The following is a 21,964-nucleotide window of genomic DNA, read 5'->3' on the forward strand; positions in this document are numbered from 1 at the left end:
TTTAGAAAATAATCCATGCCTTTATTCTTCCTACCAAAGTACACAACCTCAGTTTTCCCACATTGTACTCCATCTGCCACTACTTTGCCCACTCTCCTAACCTGTCCAAATCCTTCTGCAGCCTCTTTGCTACGTTATGCTCTCCCTATTTTTGTATCGTCTACAAACTTAGCCAGAATGCCCTCAATTCCTGTAACTAGATTATTAATGTATAAAGTGAAAAGTTGTGGTCCCAAAGCTGGGCTTTGCGTAACACCACTTGTCACCAGCTGCCATCCTGCGAAGGACCCTTTATCCTCGCTCTCTGCATTCTGCCAGAGAGCCAAGCTTCTAGCATCTTGCTACTGACACCATGGGCCGTTATTATACTCGGCCTCCTGTGCAGCACCTTCTCAAATTGGCTTACTTGGTCTAACCTGCTTGCTACTTTCTCAAGGATTCAAGCTGTACAAATTTGGTTGAATTTTTTTCCTAATGTGGCCCCTGAGTTGAAATGCTCCCACAGTTTCAGGAAAACTCAGTCTCTTGGAATAGGTACTTAGTGTGTCCATAGGAAAATGACGGTGCATAGAAGCATAAAGGGAAAAATTGAGATACAAAATTCGAACATCATTTATATTGTTCTATTTAATATTTCATTATTTATGTAGTAACCAATAGATGTGCTGTAGGAAATAACTAACCTTTTTATCCTTCCTTTTAATGATTCAGGATGAAGGATCTTTCCATCTAAAAGAAACTGCCAAAAGTCTACTTAAAGGATTGGGTAGTCAGATTGCCTCATCACTCAGTTGGCGAGACATGTGGACTTTTGTGGTAAAGAAAGGAGGTGCAGTATGGGTACATTTCTGAAAATCTGATGGAGGCAAACTTTGATATACTGCTGTATGCAAATATTTAAAAAAAACTTTGTATCAAGAAGAAAATAATGCAAATTCATAATATTGTAACATTGAACCATGGATTGTGGAAAAGAATTTTTAAGATCCCAATAGTGACAATCTAGCAGCAGTAAATGTCCAGTTGAGATTTATTTGATATCTAATTTTACACATTGTTCAACATTTTTATTGTTAGGCCAAGTCTACGGTGAAAAACACTCAAAGTCTCCAGCATTGGCCACTTGGGGAGATCCTGTTTTATTGAAGACTGAAGTTCAGCTAACCTCTGCTGAAGGTGAGCTTTGCATTTCATTATTTTTAATATACACAAGTATGTGATCTAAGGCTCACGTTATAATCTTCATTCTGTAGGTTCCGTAACCTTGTTCATTACTGTTTTTTTTTAAAGACTTTGATTACAACCTATGGCAAATTTAAAAACATGTTTAGTGAAACCATTATAATGATTTATTATTATATTTTTAAAAAATGAGAAACCTAACTGAAGGGCCAAAGCAGTGTACATTATACTCTACATGAAGCATATGACAGGCTGATCACAGTCTTCACTATTCTGCCACTTTCTCACTCATTTCCTCCTTAACCCCACCCCACCCCACCCCACCCCACACACAATCCAGGCCCAGTGACAAGCAATCTCTTCCTAGCAAAGATTATTGGAAAGCAAAATTTTAAAAGAACCCTGCCTTTTTTCATTTTAAAACTGGGATCTAACAATATAAGTTTTTCAAATCTCCAGTGTTGTTAAATGGGATTACATTGCTGACAATTTTTTGTCAACCAGATTTGTATTAAATATTGTCACTTACTTTTAAAGGACTTAGAATTCTATCAGGAATGCTGAGGTGTCCCTCTCATAGGCTGGTTCTGATGAGATTAGGAATAAAAAGATAATGCAGCTAAATCAGTGGCTGAAGAAATGGTCCAGTGTACAAAGATTCAGATCTTTAGATTATTGGGATTCTTCTGGGGCAGAAAAGACCTATTTAAAACAGGTGGATTTCACATGAACCATAAAGGGGCTAATATCCTGCAGGGAGATTTGCTAGTTCTCGTTTGGGAGCCTTTAAATTAGTCGAGGGGGCTGGTGCAAGTGGGAATCCTAAGTAGCAGTAAAAATAGAAAGACAAATAAAGATGGTTCTGAATCAAACAAGAGTAATTTAATTAGAAAAGGCGGATGAGCAAATCCTAGAATGAGAACTCTGAAGAATTAAACTGCATTTATTTCAATGCAAGAGGTCTTACAGATAAGGCTGATAACCTCAGGGCGTGCATGGGAACATAGGACTGGATGTCATAGCTATTACAGAAACTTGTCTGAGGGAAGGACAGGACTGGCAGCTCAATGTTCCAGGTTTTAGACGCTATAGGAAGGATAGAAAGGGAGGCAAGAGACGATAGGGAAAACATGACTAAAGATATTGAGGTTTTATTTAAAAATAAGCAATAATAATATAGATAACTGGGATCAAATGAATTTCTTGAGTATTGACTGTTAGGGGCATTTTTAAAAGGGAAATCAGGACGGTAAAGAGGGGATATGAGATAGCCTTGGCAGATAAGGTTGAGGATAATCCAAAGAGATTCTACAAGTATTTCAGAGCAAAAGAACAGCCAGAGAGAGAATAGGGCCCTTAAAGATGTGTTGAACATTAGGAAGTGGGAGGGATACTAAATGAATATTTTGCATCAGTTTTTACTGTGGCGAAAGAAATGGAGGTTAGAGAACTCTGGGAAATAAATATTGATGTTTTCAAAACCTGTTTGCAGTACAGAAGTGGCAGTGCTGGACGTCTTAGAAAATTTAAAGATGGGTATAAATCTCTAGGACCTAATTAAGAGTATCCCAGGACATTGTGTGAAATTGGGGAAAATTTGTGGGGCCCCTAGCAAAGATATTTGTATTATTTATATGCAGGAGTGAGGTATTGGAGGGTGGCTAGTGTTGTGCCTTTTATTTAAGAAAGGCTGGAAGGAGAAGTCTGGGAAGTGGAAACCTGTGAGCCTGACATCAGTAGTGGGTAAGTTATGGAAATAATCTGGAAAGGTAGGGTGTACGTGCATTCAGAGGGGGTAAGGACTGATTAGAGATAATCAGCATGGTTTTGTGCAAGGGAATTAGTGTCTCACAAACTTGATTGAGGTTTTTGAGGAAGTAATCAAAAAGATTGAGGACAGAGAAGTAGACATTTATATGGACATTAGTAAACCCTTTGACAAAGTTCCACTAGTTAGTCAAGTTAGATCACATGGGATTCAGGGAGAACTTGCCAATTGGATACAGAATTGGCTTGAAGGTAAAACTCAGGTGGTGATGGAGGGTTGTTTTTTGGTCTGGAGGCTTGTATGCCACATGGATCGGTAGTGGGTCCACCATTATTTGCCATTTACATGAGCGATTTGGATGAGAATATAGATGGCATGGTTAGTAAGCTTGTGGATGACACCAAAATTGGTGGTATAGTGGACAGTGAAGAATGTTATCTAAGAGTACATAGAGATCTTGATCAATTGGGTCAATGGGCTGAAGAGTAGCAGATGGTGTTTAATTTGGATAAATATGTTGTATTTTGGTAAAACAGGCAAGGATGGGACTCGCACAATTGATAGTATTGTAGAACAGAGAGACCTGGGGGTTCGAGAATGTAATTCTTTGAAATGTATGACACAGGTAGACAGGGTGGTTAAGGTGTTTGCCTTCGTTGCTCAGACCTTTTGAGTATAGGAGTTGGGATGCCATGTTGAGGTTGTACAGGACATTGGTGAGGCCTTTTCTGGAGTACTGTGTGCATTTCTGGTTGCCCTGCTATGGGAAGGATATTATTGAATTAGAGAGGTTCAGAAGAGATTTACCAGGAAGTTTGCTGGGAATAGGGGGTTTGAGTTATAAGGAGAGGCTGGGTAGGCTGGGAATTTTTTCACTGTGTAGGAGATTGAGGGTGACCTTTATAGTGGTTTATAAAATTATGAATAGCATAGATAAGATGAATAGCAAGGGTCTTCCCCCTAGGGTGGGGGATTTAAAACTAGGGGTCATATTTTTAAGGTGAGGGGAGAAAGTTTTAAAAAAGGACTTGAGGGGCTTTTTTTTTACAGTGTTTCATATGTGGAAGACATGGCACACGTCTCCGCTGGCTACATCTGTGGGAAGTGCACCCAACCCCAACTCCTTGAAAACTGTGTTAGGGAATTGGAGCTGGAGCTGGATGAACTACGGACCATTCGGGAGGCTGAGGGGATAATTGAGAGGAGTTATCGAGAGTTGGTCACTCCTAAGGCTCAGGACAAGGATAGATGGGTTACAGTTAGGGGGAGGAAAGGGGACAGTCAGACAGTGCAGAGATCCCCTGTGGACATTCCCCTCAGCAATAAGTATACTGTTTTGGATACTGCTGGGGGGATGACCTACCAGAGGAAAGCCATAGCAGTCAGTTCTCTGGCACTGAGCCAGACACTGTGGCAAAGAAAGGAAGGGGGCAGAATAGAAAAATACTCGTGGTAGGGGACTTGATAGTTAGGGGAATCGACAGGAGATTTAGTGTTCAGGATTGGGATTCCTGGAAGGCATGTTGCCTCCCTGGTGCCAGGGTCCAGGATGTCTCTGATTAGGTGTATAAGGTTCTAAAAGGAGAGGGCGAACAACCAGAAGTCGTGTTACATATTGGCACTAATGATATAGCCAGGAAAAGAATCGAGGATATAAAAAGTGATTTCAGGGAGTTAGGATGGAAGCTGCAAAGCAGGACGAACAGAGTAGTGTTCTCGAGTTTACTACAGGTGCCATGAGATAGTGAGGCGAAGAACAGGGAGCGGGCGCAGCTTAACACGTGGCTGTGCAGCTGGTGTAGGAGGGAGGGCTTCAGATATGTAGATAATTGGGATGCCTTCTGGGGAAGGTGGGACCTGTACAAGAAGGACAGGTTGCATCTGAACTGGAAGGGAACCAATGTCCTGGGTGGAAGGTTTGCTCGAGTAGTTTGAGAGGGTTTAAACTAGTGTGGCAGGGGGGTGGGAACCTGAGCTGTATACCGGAGGTGAGAGTTGATGCAGATGAGGCAATAGCAAGAGGTAGACCAGCTAGTGGGAAGGATTTTCCTGAGAAGGAACCAAGGAATCAGTTAGTGTGTTTGCTTTAACGCAAGGAGTATCAGGAATAAAAGTGATGAACTTTGAGCATGAATCAGTACCTTATGCTATGATGTTGTGGCCATAACTGAGACATGGGTTTCTCAGGGGCAGGAATGGTTGCTGGATGTTCCAGGGTTTAGAGCATTTAAAAAGAATAGGGAGAGGGGAAAAAGAGGTGGGGGTGTAGCACTACTAATTACAGCTACAGAAACTTCCATTGTCAAGGAAGATCTGCCTACTGAGTCAGTATGGGTGGAAATTAGGAACAGCAAGGGAGCAGTCACCTCGTTTAGGTGTTTACTACTGGCCCCCCCAATAGCAGCAGGGAGCTGGAAGAAAGCATAGGTCAGCAGATTTTGGAAAAGTGTGGACGTAGTAGGGTTGTTGTAATGGGTGACTTTAACTTTCCCAATATTGATTGGAACCTCCTTCGAGCAGAAGATTTGAATGGAGCTGTTTTTGTAAGGTGTGTTCAGGAGGGGTTCCTAACACAGTATGTTGACAGGCCGACAAGGGGAGAGGCCATTCTAGACTTAGTGCTCGGAAACAAGCCAGGGCAGGTATCAGATCTTGTGGTGGGAGAGCATTTTGGTGATAGCGACCACAAATGCCTCACATTCTACATAGCTATGGAGAAGGAGAGGATTAGGCAAAATGGGAGGATATTTAATTGGGGAAGAGGAAACTATGATGCGATTAGACATGAGTTAGGAAGCATGAACTGGGAGCAATTGTTGAGACTTTTTAAGGAACAGTTGTTGCGAGTGATGAATAAATATGTTCCTCTGAGACAGGCAAGAAGTGGTAAGATAAAGGAACCTTGGATGACGAGAACGGTGGAGCTTCTCGTCAAAAAGAAAAAGGTAGCTTACATAAGGTGGAGGAAGCTAGGGTCAAGCTCAGCTCTGGAGGATTACAGGCAGGCAAGGAAGTAGCTCAAAAATGGTCTGAGGAGAGCCAGGAGGGGGCAGAAGGGATTAGGGAGAACGCAAAGGCATTTTACACTTATGTGAGGAATAAGAGAATGGTCAAAGAAAGAGTAGGGCCGATCAAGGATAGCATAAGGAACTTGTGTGTGGAGTCTGAGGAGGTAGGGGAAGCCCTAAATGAGTTTTTTGCTTCTGTCTGTATGAAAGAAACGAATTTTGTAGTGAATTAAACCTTTGAAGAGCAGGTGTGCATGCTGGAATGGATAGAGTTAGAGGAAGCTGATGTGCTGAAAATTTTGTCAAACATTAAGATTGACAAGTTGCCAGGCCCAGACCAGATTTGTCCTCGGCTGCTTTGGGAAACGAGAAAATGCAATTGCTTCGCCACTTGCGAAGATCTTTGCATCCTCGCTCTCCACTGGAGTCGTACCTGAGGACTGGAGAGAGGCAAATGTAATTCCTCCCTTCAAGAAAGGAAATAGGGAAATCCCCGGCAATTACAGACCAGTAAGTCTCACATCTGTCGTCTGCAAGGTGTTAAAAAGGATTCTGAGGGATAGGATTTATGACCATCTGGAAGAGCATGGCTTGATTAAATACAGTCAACACGGCTTTGAGGGGCAGGTCATGCCTCACAAACCTTATCGAGTTCTTTGAGGATGTGACTAGAAAAGTTGATGAGGGTCGAGCTGTGGATGTGGTGTATGTGGACTTCAGCAAGGCATTTGATAAGGTGTCCCATGGTAAGCTCATTCAGAAGGTCAGGAGAAATGGGATACAGGGGAACTTAGCTGCCTGGATACAGAATTGGCTGGCCAACAAAAGACAGCAAGTCGTAATAGAAGGAAAATATTCTGCCTGGAAGTCAGTGGTGAGTGGTGTTCCACAGGGCTCTGTCCTTGGGCCTCTACTGTTTGTAATTTTTATTAATGACTTAGATGAGGGGATTGAAGGATGGGTCAGCAAGTTTGCAGATGACACAAAGGTTGGAGGTATTGTTGACAGTATAGAGGGCTGTTGTAGGCTGCAGCGGGACATTGACAGGATGCAGAGATGGGCTGAGAGGTGGCAGATGGAGTTCAACCTGGATAAATGCGAGGTGATGCATTTTGGAAGGTCAAATTTGAAAGCTGAGTACAGGATTAAAGATAGGATTCTTGGCAGTGTGGAGGAACAGAGGGATCTTGGTGTGCATATACATAGATCCCTTAAAATGGCCACCCAAGTGGACAGGGTTGTTAAGAAAGCTTTTGGTGTTTTGACTTTCATTAACAGGGAGATTGCGTTTAAGAGTCGTGAAATCTTGTTACAGCTCTATAAAACATTGGTTAGACCGCACTTGGAATACTGTGTCCAGTTCTGGTTGCCCTATTATAGGAAAGATGTGGATGCTTTGGAGAGGGTTCAGAGGAGGTTTACCAGGGTGCTGCCCGGACTGGAGGGCTTATCTTACAAAGAGAGGTTGACTGAGCTCGGACTTTTTTCATTGGAGAAAAGGAGGAGGAGAGGGGACCTAATTGAGGTATACAAGATAATGAGAGGCATAGATAGTCTCTGGCTATCGACTCTATTTCCCAGGACAGAAATGGCTAACATGAGGGGTCATAGTTTTAAGCTGGTTGGACGAAAGTATAGAGGGGATGTCAGAGGCGGGTTCTTTACACAGAGAGTTGTGAGAGCATGGAATGCGTTGCCGGCAGCAGTTGTGGAAGCAAGCTCATTGGGGAAATTTAAGAGACTGCTGGGCATGCACGTGGTCACAGAAATTTGAGGGTACATACATGAGGATCAGTGGTCGGCACAACATCGTGGGCTGAAGGGCCTGTTCTGTGCTGTACTGTTCTATGTTCTATATGTGGAATGAACTGCTTGAGGAAGTGACGGATACAGGTACAATTATAACATTTAAAAGGCATTTGGATCTGTGCATGAATAGGAAGGATTTGGAGGGATATAGGCCAAATGTAGGCAAGGGTGGCTAATTTAGTTTAGGAACATGGTTGGTATGGACTAGTTGAACCAAAGAGTCTGTTTCCATGCTAGGGTAGCTCTGACTCTAGGGTAGCTTTTATTAGAATATCAATTAGCAGGCTTTGAAGGAAATAGGTGAGAATATATTCTGAATTGGTTATTTGGTAAGGGGCATCACTGAAGATTAACATGTATCTCTTAAAGATTTGTGTGTTTTTGTTTTGAAGATGCTGAGTGTCACTGGGCAGACACGGTTGCCAATCGGAGGAGGAAGACCTTCTGCAGCAAAGTGGAAGGCTATGGGAGTATCTGCAGTTGTAAGGATCCAGCACCGATTGAATTTAACCCTGAGCCTGTAAGTTTGCTTCTCTTTAACTGCTTTATTCCCTGATGTTTTCACTATTTTTAGTTGGTTTCATGCAATTGTTAAGCATGAAATGGACTTTCTTCGATGACTACCTCAATTACTGCTGGTCTGTATGGGATTGGTCAGATTTTTTTTCAGTGAGTTGCTGGTAATCTTGACTTGTTGGATTTCCTGATCAGCATCAGTGGTTGTCTTAGCAAATACTTTCAGTCAAAACTCTTGAGAAATTCCCTGTAATATATGTCATCAGATAGTCATTGTTTGAATAGGTAGGTGTGACAGTGGATTAAAACAGGGACTTAACTGAAAACAGAACTGCCATCAACACATGAGCTGTTCCTGTCGTCAGGCACATTTCATCTAACTTGGAGCAATTTTGTCTTTCACGCTTTCTCTCTTTTTTTTCTATCATCTATCAGCAGCGAGAAGGGGACATGAAAAGTCCTTAGTTGGTAGGATTAGGGAAAACCCAAAGGCTTTCTATAGGTATGTCAGGAATAAAAGGATGACTAGGGTAGGTATCGGTCCAGTCAAGGATAGTAGTGGGAAGTTGTGCGTGGAGGCGGAAGAGATTGGAGAGACACTAAATCAATACTTTTCGTCAGTATTCACTCAGGAACAGGACACTGTTGCTGATGTGAATATTGAGTCACAAGTGATTAGAATGGATGACCTTGAGGTATGTAGGGAAGAGGTCTGGGGAATACTGGAAAGGATGAAAATAGATAAGTCCCCTGGGCCTGATGGCATTTATCCTAGGATCCTCTGGGAAGCTAGGGAGGAGATAGCAGAGCCATTGGCCTTGATTTTTATGTCGTCATTGTCTACGGGAATAGTGCCAGAAGACTGGAGGATAGCGAATGTGGTCCCCTTGTTCAAGAAGGGGAGTAGGGATAGCCCGAGTAACTATAGGCCAGTGAGTCTCACTTCTGTTGTGGGCAAAGTCTTAGAGAGAATTGTAAGGGATAGGATTTATGAACATCTGGATAGGAATAATGTGATCAAGGATAGTCAGCATGGTTTTGTGAAGGGCAGGTCGTGCCTCACAAACCTTATTGAGGTCTTTGAGAAGGTGACCAAGGAAGTGGACGAGGGTAAAGCAGTAGATGTGGTGTATGTGGATTTTAGCAAGGCGTTCGATAAGGTACCCCATGGTAGGCTAATGCAAAAACTACGGAGGTATGGCATTGAGGGTGCATTAGAGGTTTGGATTAGGAATTGGCTGGCTGGAAGGAGACAGAGGGTAGTAGTTGATGGTATAGGTTCATCTTGGAGTGCAGTTACCAGCGGTGTTCCACAAGGATCTGTTTTGGGACCATTGCTGTTTGTCATTTTTATAAATGACCTAGAGGAGGGGTTTGAAAGCTGGGTGAGCAAGTTTGCGGATGACAAGAAAGTCAGTGGAGTTGTGGACAGCGAAGAAGGATGTGGCAGGTTACAGCGGGATATAGATAAGTTGCAGAGCTGGGCAGAAAGGTGACAAATGGAGTTCAATGTAGCTAAGTGTGAAGTCATTCACTTTGGTAGGAGTAACAAGATGATGGATTACTAGGCTAATGATAGGCTACTTGGTAGTGTGAATGAGCAGAGAGATTTTGGTGTCCATGTACACAGATCTCTGAAAGTTGCCACCCAGATAAATAGTGCTGTGAAGAAGGCATATGGTGTACTGGGCTTTATTGGTAGAGGAATTGAGTTCCGGAGTCCTGAGGTCATGTTGCAGTTGTATAAGACTCTGGTGCGGCCTCATCTGGAGTATTGTGTGCAGTTTTAGTCGCCATACTATAGGAAGGACGTGGAGGCATTGGAACGAGTGCAGAGGAGGTTTACCAGGATGTTGCCTGGCATGGTAGGAAGATCGCATGAGGAAAGGCTGAGGCACTTGGGGCTGTTCTCATTGGAGAAAAGAAGGTTTAGGGGAGCTTTGATAGAGGTGTACAAGATGATTAGGGGTTTAGATAGGGTTGACAGTGAGAACCTTTTTCCGCTGATGGAGTCAGCTGTTACTAGGGGACACAGCTTTAAATTAAGGGGTGGTAGGTATAGGACAGATGTTAGGGGTAGATTCTTTACTCAGCGGGTTGAGAGTTCATGGAATGCCCTGCCAGTAGCAGTGGTGGACTCTCCCTCTTTATGGTCATTTAAGCGGGCATTGGATAAGCATATGGAGGTTATTGGGCTAGTGTAGGTTAGGTAGGCTTTGGTCGGCACAACATCGAGGGCCGAAGGGCCTGTACTGTGCTGTATTTTTCTATGTTCTATCTCTTTCTCTTGCCTTTCTATGTTTTAAAGGAAACATATCCATAATCTAGCAATTCTGGGAATCCAGGGGAAATTTGTCAGCATGACCCTGAACCCTCCACCCTGATGTTTACAGTTGGTTTAAACATAGTTCTTGAGAACTTTTCCATTGTTTTTACTAGATGCCTATCTTCAGATCAGTTTCATGATGTCTGGCCAGCCTGTGATAATCTTGCAGCAAGTACAGTTCCTCAGTTATTTTTCTCTTGTTCCCATCAAGTGAACTTTCTGAAGACAAATTGAGCTCCACTGATGGCCAACTCTGCTGCTGCAATTTACAGCCTTGGACTTTGAATTGCTACACTATACTAGTTCCAAGACTTCATGAAATATTTCAGCAGTGTGTTGTAGCATTAGCAAAAAGAGTGTAATTTATATGTTGCTAAAATATCAAGTTTTAATCATGCTTCATGTGGCAGCATAAAAGAAGGTAAATGCTAAAAGAGAGCCTTGCCAGACTAAGTTATTTCTCTGGCAATGTCAGAATGGCATTGAGACTGACCTAACAGCAGGTCAGCTACAGGGTGTGTTTGTGGCAAGAGATCGGGTGACTAATCCATGCTTTCTGTTACTGAGACGCACATAAACAATAAGAAAGTGATGTAAGATTGATTTATTCAGGTAAGACATGAGCATTTGGAAATCAAGAGGGGAATTGATAATTTTAATATAAGCTAAAATATCACAACTGTTGCAGATTACCATCTGGTGAAATTTGAATTCCCGTTGCAATGGGAGTCTCAGTACTTGAAGTAAATTTGAATGTTATGCTTTATTTTCACAGTTAAAAGATAACAAAGTTTATGATGTTCCGGTGGCGGTGATAGCTGGTAACAGACCTAACTACCTTTACAGGTGAGATGTGAGGTTCAACATATGGATAACAATGTTACTTTTGGATATACAGCAAGTCTGCAATGTGAGGTATTACACCTTTTTTGTATGCTTATTGAATGAATGGTGTTTTGTTGTACCGTTCTTTCATATTCCATTCAAGGTCAAAGTTGGTAATTGCTTTTTGTAAAGTAAAGCTAATATCCTGGGGAAACAAACGTTTGTATCTATTTTTGTAGAATCATTTGACTTATTTTTCACACTGCAATAGTAAAAATTGATCTTTACCGAAATAGTTTCCTGGCAAGAGATTACGTTGATCAGCTCTGAACATAAGATGCATTACAACTTCCAAACAGCATTGTGAGCTTAGTTGGCATAGTCACTGGAACATGGATATGACGTTGGCTGTATATTGTAAGAAAAGTGTTCTCTTTGTTTTGAAATCAAGCACAATAGTAAACATAGGATCTGATAAAGGAGTAAAAAATCATTTGTGCAATTGAAAAATTCCAAAACGACTGAGACTGTCTAAAGCGTACACAAATTGTCCACCTAGATTGTTATGTGCAAAAGCGAATGGAAATAAAGCCATCGTCTTATTTGTCACATCACTAATATAATTAGAATCCTTTGTACCCAGAGTACTTGTGGATATTGCCTGGAATTCTGCAAGGGTGCCTGAGCAAAGACTTGTGTAAACAATGTTTATTAAAGCTCTGCTTTCATCATTATTCTCAGAAAACTACAAGATCTATTCATCAAAATGGTATCTGAATAAGTAATCTGGAAATAATTGCCTCCAATAGGAGGCAAAAAGGCAATTTAGTAAGATTTTATACTGAATATTTTAATGGGGGTGGATTGGGAAGAACAACTTTCCCCACTTTTGGATTCAAATATCAGGGGTCATCATGTTAAAGTTGCTGTGATAATTTTCTGTTTGCAGCTCTGAATGCTTTGGCATGGGAAGTTGAGGCAGAGATTATTACTCTTTAAGGGAAAATAATTTGCATTAGAAGGAAGATTCAGGAAAATAGGATTTTTATGCATTGTTTTGGTGGAAAGCAAAGCCTTTTGTGCTGTAAACTTCAATGGGTCTAAGTAAATGGTAAGAAATAATTTTCCATTTATTGATCTCTTTATATGCCTATAAATTTATTTACTGACCTAATAAAGAGCTCATAAGCATTAATAACCAGTCTGGAATCCAACGTTTTTTTCTGCAGAATGTTGCGTTCACTGCTGTCTGCTCAGGGTGTGAACCCAGAAATGATTGTTGTCTTCATAGATGGTTACTATGAGGTGAGATGTTATTAGATTTTTAAAACTTATCTGTACAAAAAGCAAATCCTATTACTAACCGTGTAATAACTGTTATAACTGGGTTAAATTATCTGTAATGGTGATTTGGGTGACATTTTAGAAGTTAACTATTATTACACTTAATCTGTCAGGTGAAAATACAAAAAAACAAAATCATCATATAGTTTGTCACATCAATGAAACTATATAATTTGAATCCTATTTGAAAGGATTAACCCATGGGTTAAAAATTGAATATTTGTTTGTTCCTGTTTGGCAAGCAGGTATTTGTATCTCCTCTAATCCATAGCTATTTCCTCAATGTGTAGTTCATAGAGTCTCCACAGATATTATTCATGTTTTTGTACCTTTTTTTGTTTGGTACATGTATGGAATGAGTTGCCAGAGGAAGTGGTGGAGGCAACATTTATGAGGCATTTGGATGGGTATATGAATAGGAAGGGTTTGGAGGGATATGGGCCGGGTGCTGGCAGGTGGGACTGGATTGGGTTGGGTAACTAGTCGGACGGGTTGGACTGAATGGTCTGTTTCCATGCTGTACATCTCTGTGACTCTATTTAAGAGAATAACTTATGATACACCTACAAACATTTCTACTTGCTTTCCTGTTCTTTGGAAAGTGCTTGGATGTTGATGTCCTGGCCAACAGCTAACAGGAGAGAGAGACCAAGATCAGCGTTCTTTCAAATCACATTTGTTTCTGGACTGTTGGGCTATTCAAGCATACAAGGGGGCAGGAGAGAAAAGAAAGCTATTCTGTCAAGTCTGCTATATTATGATGGCCTCATACTGAGGAACTTCACACCCAACATCACCACAGGCATGTGACATCTAGAGAGAGAGACAAATAAACTAAGAAAGGGAAAAGAAAACTCTTGAAAATTCTTCTGTCTTGGAATCTAAAGGAATGGTAGAGAGTGAGACTGCTGAAAGAACAGCAAGAAATCTTGACCACACACAGGGTAGGGAGGGTAGACAGAAGTAGGAGAGAGAGTATTATGAAACAAATCAATAAAGAAAACCAAGGAGTGGGAAATGCCAACAGCCAGAGGTGGAAGAGCACAGATATTTGAGGGTTGAGAAAATTTAGAATGGTGAAGCAATGGGGGGATTTGTATAGACAAATGAGAGATATTGGAGACTACCGGTGATTGAAATCTGGAATGTAATACCTCACTGTGGTGAAGGCAGGCTCAGATGATGCATTCAAGAGGGACTTGAATTGTTCTCAGCAAAACAAGATTGTGCAGGATTATGTCAAGAAGGCAGGGAAATGTTGCATTTGGACAGTGGGTACAAACAGGTTGGGCCGAATGGCCTCCAATTCTCCAACTGTTCTATGATTCTATAATTCTGAAGACCATGTTCAAGCCTTAAAAAAATGTTCTTAAACTGATTTGCTACTTTTGTGCATATTCAAATCTGTTTCCCCGTTTTACTGAATACTTTTCTTGATCAGGAGCCAATGGATGTGGTGGAGCTCTTTGGCCTTAAAGGCATTCAACACACACCCATTAGTATTAAGAATGCTCGAGTCTCGCAGGTATGAATTTCATGTTTCTATAATCTGGCTGGCTTCTGGGTTTTACCACATTATCTTTACCACACGTGCGAGCAACACATGCCTAGAATTCTTTTTCTCTGTAATACTGTTGTCTGATTGATAGCTTAAAGGTCAAAAGACTTATCTAGAAGTTACAAATATAAAAGTTGGTTTATATCAGTAACTAAGGTCCATTTGATGAATTTGAACAAAAGTTTTAAATGAGCATTTAAATTGCATTTGGAATAGAATAATTTTTCATGGATGAAGTGGTCACTGTGATTTTCAAACAAAATGCCTTTTGAATTCTGAATAACATAGAATCTAAGCAGGGATAGGCCATTTGGGCTGATGAGTCTGCACAGCAATTCAGTATGACCATGTCTGATCCTCTATCTCATTGCCAGATTCCTGATTTCTCCCCAGACCCATTCATGCCTTTTCATGTCTAAAAAAATTATCTATCACCTTTCTTGAATGTATTCAGTGCCTTGGCCTCCTGTGGTATCGAATTCCACAGGTTCCCTAAGCTTCAAGTGAAAGCAATTGTCCTCATTTCAGTCCAAATTGGCCTACTTTATATCCCGAGACTGACATAAGACAGAGTGGTTATGGCCCCCTAACAACTTATTTGAAGGCAAAGGGTCTTTGAATTCTTGGTAGGTTTCCTGCCTGCTTGAACCTAATTTGATCCATTTCCAATGTTACTGGATGTTGGTGGAAGAGGTTTACAGAACCTACCTGTTCTGGCCCCATTTGACGTGTTTTGCTTTGGTTTCCACAAAATGGTCTGTCACTGAAATACAAGTGTGCTATTTGCAGATTTTCTTTTAACAATAAAACAGAAGTTTATTAACCAAAAGTAATGGACATCAAATAGAATAAAACCAAGTTTTTTTTAACTTGGAACACAAATTTTGAAGACTTCTAAATATACCAAAAAAATATAATTCTATTATTTCTAAAACAAATTCCCAAAAGGAAAAATTCTTGCCACAATACTCAAACAACCTTCACGTAGTACTGAGACACTTATCTTAAGACAATGGTGGTATTAGGAAATTATGACTTTAATTTCTTGACTGGAACCGCTGATAGCTTCTTCTTGGAGCTGTCATATACCTGAGCACAAGCGCACTTGGCATCAAGTAACATCTATAGGGTTTTATCCTAACACTTCTGTTTTGGGGCCATCTCTAATTTCTTACTTTATAATAACCTAGTTTTTCTATAATATTCCAATCTCAGGAGTACTACTCTATATGACTGCCGCCATCCATGGATCTCTACAAACTGCCCAAAACAAAATTAAAATATAAGTCTCTTCCTTTTTAAAACAAAATCAAAGTCTAGAAGTTTCTGACAGATCTTAAAGCTAAATGGTTTACCTTGCCAGATGTAAAATATCCCAAGGTGAACAAAAGCCTGTTAATGCTGCAAAACTCTGTCTCAAACTACTGTAATGAAATCACTGTGGCTACAGAAATACTTTAACTATTCAGTTGCACACAAAACCAATATGTCATAGGATAGGTAGGGCATGTTATGCGAATCTTGCATGACCAGGGATATTATGACATTTGATCAGAAAAAAAAAGTAAATGTACATTGGGTCTAGGAGGATGGGAACTGATTATGTCCTTGAACTATATAAGGAAAGTAGGAAAGAGCCTAAATAAGGAATTAGAGTTAAAAGAGATCATGAAATGTTGTTACCAAACAGGATTAAGGAGAATCCCAAGGTTTTTTTATACATTTAAAAAAAAAAGCAAGAGAGTAGCCAATGAAAGGCTTGGCCCACTTAAGGACCAAGGAGGGAATCCATGCGTGGAGCCAGAAGAGATAGGTGAAGTCCTAAATGAATCCTTTTTGTCGGTATTCACCAAAGAGAAGGAATTGGTGCAGGCTGATCTCTGGGAGGGGAATGTCAAGTTTCTAAGCCAAGTTACTGTTGAAAAGGAAGGGGTGTTGTGTGTCTTAAAAAGTACTAAGGTAGATTAGTTCCTGGGTCCTGATGGGATCTATCCCAGAATATTTAGGGAGGCAAGAGAACAGATTGCTGGAGCATTGACAGACATCTTTGTATCCTCTTTGGCCACAGGTGAGGTCCCAGAAGACTAGAGAATAGCCAATGTTGTCCCATTGTTTAAGAAGGGTAGCAGAGATAATCCTGGAAGTTATAGGCATGTGAGTTTCATGGTGGTAGTAGATTAAGTATTGGAAAAGATTTTCCGGGACAAGACCTAAAAACATTTAGAAGTAATGGACTTATTAGAAATAGACAGCACGGTTTTGAGACAAGATCATGCCTCATGATCTCAATTGAGTTTTTTGAGAAGGTGACGAAGATGATTGAGGGAAAAGCAATTGGTGTTGTCTACATGGACTTCAGTAAAGCCTTCAGTTTGCCAAGGTCCCTCATAGCAAACCTGTACAAAAGGGGAAATCACACGGTATCAAGGGTAAGCTGGCAAGATGAATACAGAACTGGCTTAGTCATAGGAGATAGAGGGTAGCAGTGGAAGAATGCTTTTTGGAATGGAGGGATGTGATTAGTGCTGTTCCAAAGGGATCAGTGCTGGGACTTCTGCTTATCATGATCCTCATAAATGGTTTGGAGGAAAACATAGATGGTCTCATTGGTAAGTTTGCAGATGATACAAAGATTGGTGGAGTTGTGGATCGTGAGGATGATTGTCAGAGGATACAGCAAGGTATAGATCAGTTGGAGGCATTAGCAGGAAAATGGCAGATGGAGTTTAGTCTGGACAAATATGAGTGATGCGTTTTGGAATGTCATGTACAAGTAGAAGTCAAGTATAGGAGAATTGATATACAGAGAGATCTGGGTGTGCAGGTCCACAGAGCACTGAAAGTGGTGGGCAATTAGGTAAGGTAGGAGAAAGTGAGGACTGCAGATGCTGGAGATCAGAGCTGAAAATGTGTTGCTGGAAAAGCGCAGCAGGTCAGGCAGCATCCAAGGAGCAGGAGAATCGACGTTTCGGGCATGAGCCCTTCTTCAGGAATTCCTGAATTCATTTCCTGAAGAAGGGCTCATGCCCAAAATGTCGATTCTCCTGCTCCTTGGATGCTGCCTGACCTGCGCTTTTCCAGCAACACATTTTCAGCAATTAGGTAAGGTAGTAAAGAAAAAGGGCAGTGGCTTGCTTGCCTTCATTGGAAGGGGCATTGGGTATAAGGAGAAGGTGAGGACTGCAAATGCTGGAGATCGGAGTCAAAACGCATGGTGCTGGAAATCAGGCAGTATCCGAGGAGCAGGAGAATCGATGTTTTGGGCATAAGCATTCATCAGGAATCTGATGAAGGGCTTATGCCTGAAATGTCAATTCTTCTACACCTTGGATGCTGCCTGACCTGATGTGCTTTTCCAGCGCTACCCTTTTCAACCCTGCATTCAGTGTAAGGATAGACAAGTTATGCTGCAGCTTTATGGAACTTTTGTTAGGCCACACTTCGAATGTTGTGTACAGTTCTGGTCACCACATTACCAGAAGGATGTGGATGCTTTGGAGAAGTTACAGAGAAGTTTACCAGAATATTCCCTGGTATGGGGGATTTTAGCTATGACAAAGGGTTGGATAGACTGGGCTTGTTTTCACTGGAACACAGGAGGTTGAGAGGCGACCTCCTAGAAGTCCATAAGATTGTGGATGGCATGGATAGAGTGGAAAGTATTAGGCTTTTTCCCAGGGTGGAAAGGTCAATTACTAGGGGACACAGTTTCAAGGTGTGAGGAGGGGGGGGAAACGTTTAAAAGGGATGTGCGAGGCAAGTTTTTCACAGAATGGTGAGCGCCTGGAACACGTTGCCAGAGGAGGTGATGAATGCAGGCAATTCAAGAAGACCTGGATAAATACATGAATAGGAAGGGAATAGAGAGATACAGCTTGTATAAATGAAGACAGTTTTAGTATAGAAGGGCAAAACGTGGTGGTGTAGGCTTAGGGCTGAAGGGCTGTATTTTTCTTTTTCTTCTTTTTGTTCTTTGTCATGAACCCAAAATTAAAATAAATACTGTATCGCAATATAGACTATTTACAAAGTTTGTGAGAAGATTTGTAGCTCGGGTGCTCATTGTTGTGGTTCTGTTCACCGAGCTGGGAATTTGTGTTGCAGACATTTCATCCCCTGTCTAGGTGACATCCTAAATGCTTGGGAGCCTCCTGTGAAGCGCTTCTGTGATCTTTCCTCCGGCATTTATACCACTATAAAGGGGACGAAACGTCTGCAACACAAATTCCCAGCTCGGCGAATAGAACCGCAACAGACTATTTACAATTTTGGCATTAACTCTTTGCACTCAATCTCCCCCAAAATCTCTGCGTGTATATTTTTTACATTAACCAGTAGTGCTCTGATGACTCAGCCGATGGTCCATGTTCAGGGACAGAGTGGGGTGTTGCTGCCCAAATGGGGGTACCCGACTCGAGCAGGAAAGTAGGAGGGGATGCCTCCAACACCGGCCTCTTGTCGCGATCTGGAGCTACTTCACCCTTCACATGATGTTAACATCATGAGTCCCCCTTCCCTTCAGTACCTACTGCAACAGCCTGGCCCTATAGAATTGGATTCTTTGGCTCAGTAGTCTGGTTGTAGTCCCAGCAGTGGGACTACTGTGCTGCTGGCTGATCAGACAATCAACATTCTTCGCCTTAGGAAGCTTATTTTAAAAAATGTTGCTCTTGATTTTCTTTGATATTACTTCTGTCCAGCCAGGGTTTCCGTATCCACTACCTGCATCAATTAAACCATCAGTGATTTGAAATATTACAATTAATAAATGTTTTTTGAATTTGTATCACTTCGGTATTATTATCTCTTTTTGGATATACAGCACTACAAAGCCAGTTTGACTGCTACATTCAATCTACACCCGGTAAGCAATGGAATACGTGTGAGTTTGTTTTCTTTTTAGAAATGAGAAATGGTGTATTTCCCTTCTATTAATATTTCAGCAGTGCTGTTTAACATTGCATTTGTATTTAATGAGTTAGTTTTCATCAACTGTTGGTCTTTAATATAGGACAAAACCATAGAAGTGTGCACCATATCTAGGCAAACTCTTCTCTTCTGTTCAATGGACTCTATGCTCCATCGCCTTACTACATTAAGAATAAAATCCTCACTCTCTCAGTACTTTTAAATTGATGATCTCTCATTACCGAATTCTGAGATTTAAAAAAAAATTAATTAAAACACTGAGGCTGAGATTTGGTGCTCTGGACACTAAGTGATGGGCTGATTCAGAGGCTGAATCCTCAGCCCACGATGAGGGAGCTTGCTGGATCTCACTGCAAGCAGCTACTTAAGAGCAGACGGTGTGTTTCTTGGCAAATCACAAGCCTTTACAGTGAAGCTCTGCCTCACCAAAGAGTTGCTGGCAGCTTCAGGCTCCTAGAGATTGTTGCTGGAGGCACAAGTGCGAGGGAATCCAGTGGTGAGAAGGAAGGTAGTTTTCCTTTGCACCTCAGTGAATTGGGGTGTCGCAGATAAATGCGGTGACCCCAACCTGGCAGGCCGGCTGCCTCCTGTAAGAAATATATGAAATAGACCTTTCAGCCCTTTTGAAGTTGCTCTGCTATTCAATAAGCTCAGTGTTTATCTGTTTCAGTTTTCAAGTTTCACATTTCCATCAATCTTAATAACCCTCAATTTCCTTGCCTAACAAAAATTGGTGTGCATCATTCTTGAACACATTCAATGTCTCCAGCTTCACCGCTTTCTGAGGCAGAGAGTTCCAAAGTCACTTGATCATTTTCTTGTCAGTTCTGTTTTGAAGCCCCTAATTTTAAAACTATGCCCCTGAAGTTCAGGACTCACTATTTCCATGTCCAGTTTGTCAAGACCATTCAGGATCTACACTTCATTCAAGTCACCCCTCATTCTTCTACACTTCAGTAGGAGCAAATCCAGCCCATCCAGTGTGTCCTCATGAGACATCTCAATCATTTCTAGTTATCAATCCAGTAAATCTCATTTAAAGCACCAACAGCCCATTTGTGTCCTCCTTGAAATAGCAAGACCAAAACTGTCCACTGGATTTTGGGTTTATGATCTCATCAAACCCCATTTATAATTGAAGCAAGAAACTCTGGGAAGGTGGGTAATCAGGTTAGTGACAGTTTTAAATCCTTAAAGGATGTTGATTGACCACTTTTAGACCCTTAAAGGTCAAATTGGTGACAAGTCAATGGTCTCCAATGGACCTTCTCACTCTACATGTAATTCCTGAGCTAGTGAGAAGAGGACAAATAACTTTCCAGGGCCAACTCATCCAATTATTGCTATTCTTACCACTTTCCAGGGAGGGATCATTTTCAAATCTGTATATCTTCTTGGCCTTGTGTGTACCATGGATATAGTCCAACCAAATTAAATCCCCTCATTGCAATGGTTCGTTTGTGCTGTATGGTCTGTGTGCATGTGCATTTCTATAGTAATGGCCCAAATTTCTACACTCTCCTCTGTGGCATAACCAGAGTTGGGTAGTTTCATGAACCTGCAAGAGAACTTTCAGTGAACCATATTTTTAAGCCATTAGATAATTATACTTATTCAAAACATACTCCTATTCTTTGTTTTTCCATATCACCTTACACTTGTCCAAGTAATTTTGTACCGTTTTTGCCTAATTTGCCTGTTCTGCATTATCTACTCTCCACTGTGTTGTGCCCTACAGTGTCTAGTAACAATTGCATCACAGAGCACGGAAACAGACCCTTCCGTGTAACTCATCCATGCTGACGAGATATCCTAAACTGAAATAGTTTCATTTGCCTGTGTTTAGCCCATTTCCCTCCTAAATCCTTCCTGTTCATGTACCCATCCAAATGTCTTTTAAATCTCACCTCTACCAGTTCCTCTGGCAGCTTGTTCCATACACACACCACCCTCTGTGTGAAGAAGTTCCTCCTCAGGTCCCTTTTAAGTCTTTCAACTCAAACCTATGCCTTCTACTTCTGAACTTCCCCCACTCCGGGGTGGAGGGAAAAGTGGTGAGGTGGGAAGACCTTGTGATTTTACAAAGCTCTGTAAGGTCAGCCCACTCCAGAGGAAATAGATCCTCTTCTATCCAGCCTCTCCTTATAACTCAGACCCTCCGGTCCCAGCAATACTCTTGTAAATTTTTATGCACCCTTTTCAGTTTCACAACTTCCTTCCTATACCAGGGCAACTAGAGTTGTATGCAATATTCTAAAAGTGGCTTTACAATATCTTGTTCAGACGAAACATGATGTTCCACCTCATACTCAGTACTCTGACCGATAAAGGCAAGCGTGCCAAATGCCCTCTTCAACACCTTGTCTATCTGCGACTCCACTTTGAAGGAACTATGCACCTGCACCCTTAGGTCTCACTGTTTCATAATATTCCTCAGGGCTACCATTAAATGTATAAATCCTGATCTGGTAAGCATTTAATCTCTTCTGACCTCCCTTTCTGGGAGGCAGCATATGGAAACTGTTTGGATCTGCGACAGATTTGCTGAATGAGACCATCTGCCACTCCTTTGCCTGTTAGCCTAGATGATCAAGATCTGGCACCCCACTTGTCCGCAGTGGTAGTTTGGCGCACTGACCTCTACGCCACTGTAGCCAGGCACCAACTCGAAGTCATCTCCATCTACCGCTGCCTTGACC

The 21,964-nt window shown here is 41.5% G+C and overlaps 1 protein-coding gene across 1 annotated transcript in view; it reads left to right on the plus strand.

Moving 5' to 3' along the window:
• Nucleotides 1-21,964, plus strand: part of pomgnt1 (protein O-linked mannose N-acetylglucosaminyltransferase 1 (beta 1,2-)) — a 59,365-nt gene that overhangs the window by 24,296 nt on the left and 13,105 nt on the right. Inside the window, exons 6-12 of the mRNA XM_060829847.1 lie at nt 712-829; nt 1,078-1,176; nt 8,160-8,287; nt 11,385-11,455; nt 12,664-12,739; nt 14,220-14,303; nt 19,159-19,200. Of these exons, the coding sequence (XP_060685830.1) occupies nt 712-829; nt 1,078-1,176; nt 8,160-8,287; nt 11,385-11,455; nt 12,664-12,739; nt 14,220-14,303; nt 19,159-19,200 (618 nt within the window). The remainder of the gene's footprint in view (nt 1-711; nt 830-1,077; nt 1,177-8,159; nt 8,288-11,384; nt 11,456-12,663; nt 12,740-14,219; nt 14,304-19,158; nt 19,201-21,964) is intronic.

Source organism: Hemiscyllium ocellatum, chromosome 9, assembly GCF_020745735.1.
Source record: "Hemiscyllium ocellatum isolate sHemOce1 chromosome 9, sHemOce1.pat.X.cur, whole genome shotgun sequence".
NCBI lineage: Eukaryota > Metazoa > Chordata > Chondrichthyes > Orectolobiformes > Hemiscylliidae > Hemiscyllium > Hemiscyllium ocellatum.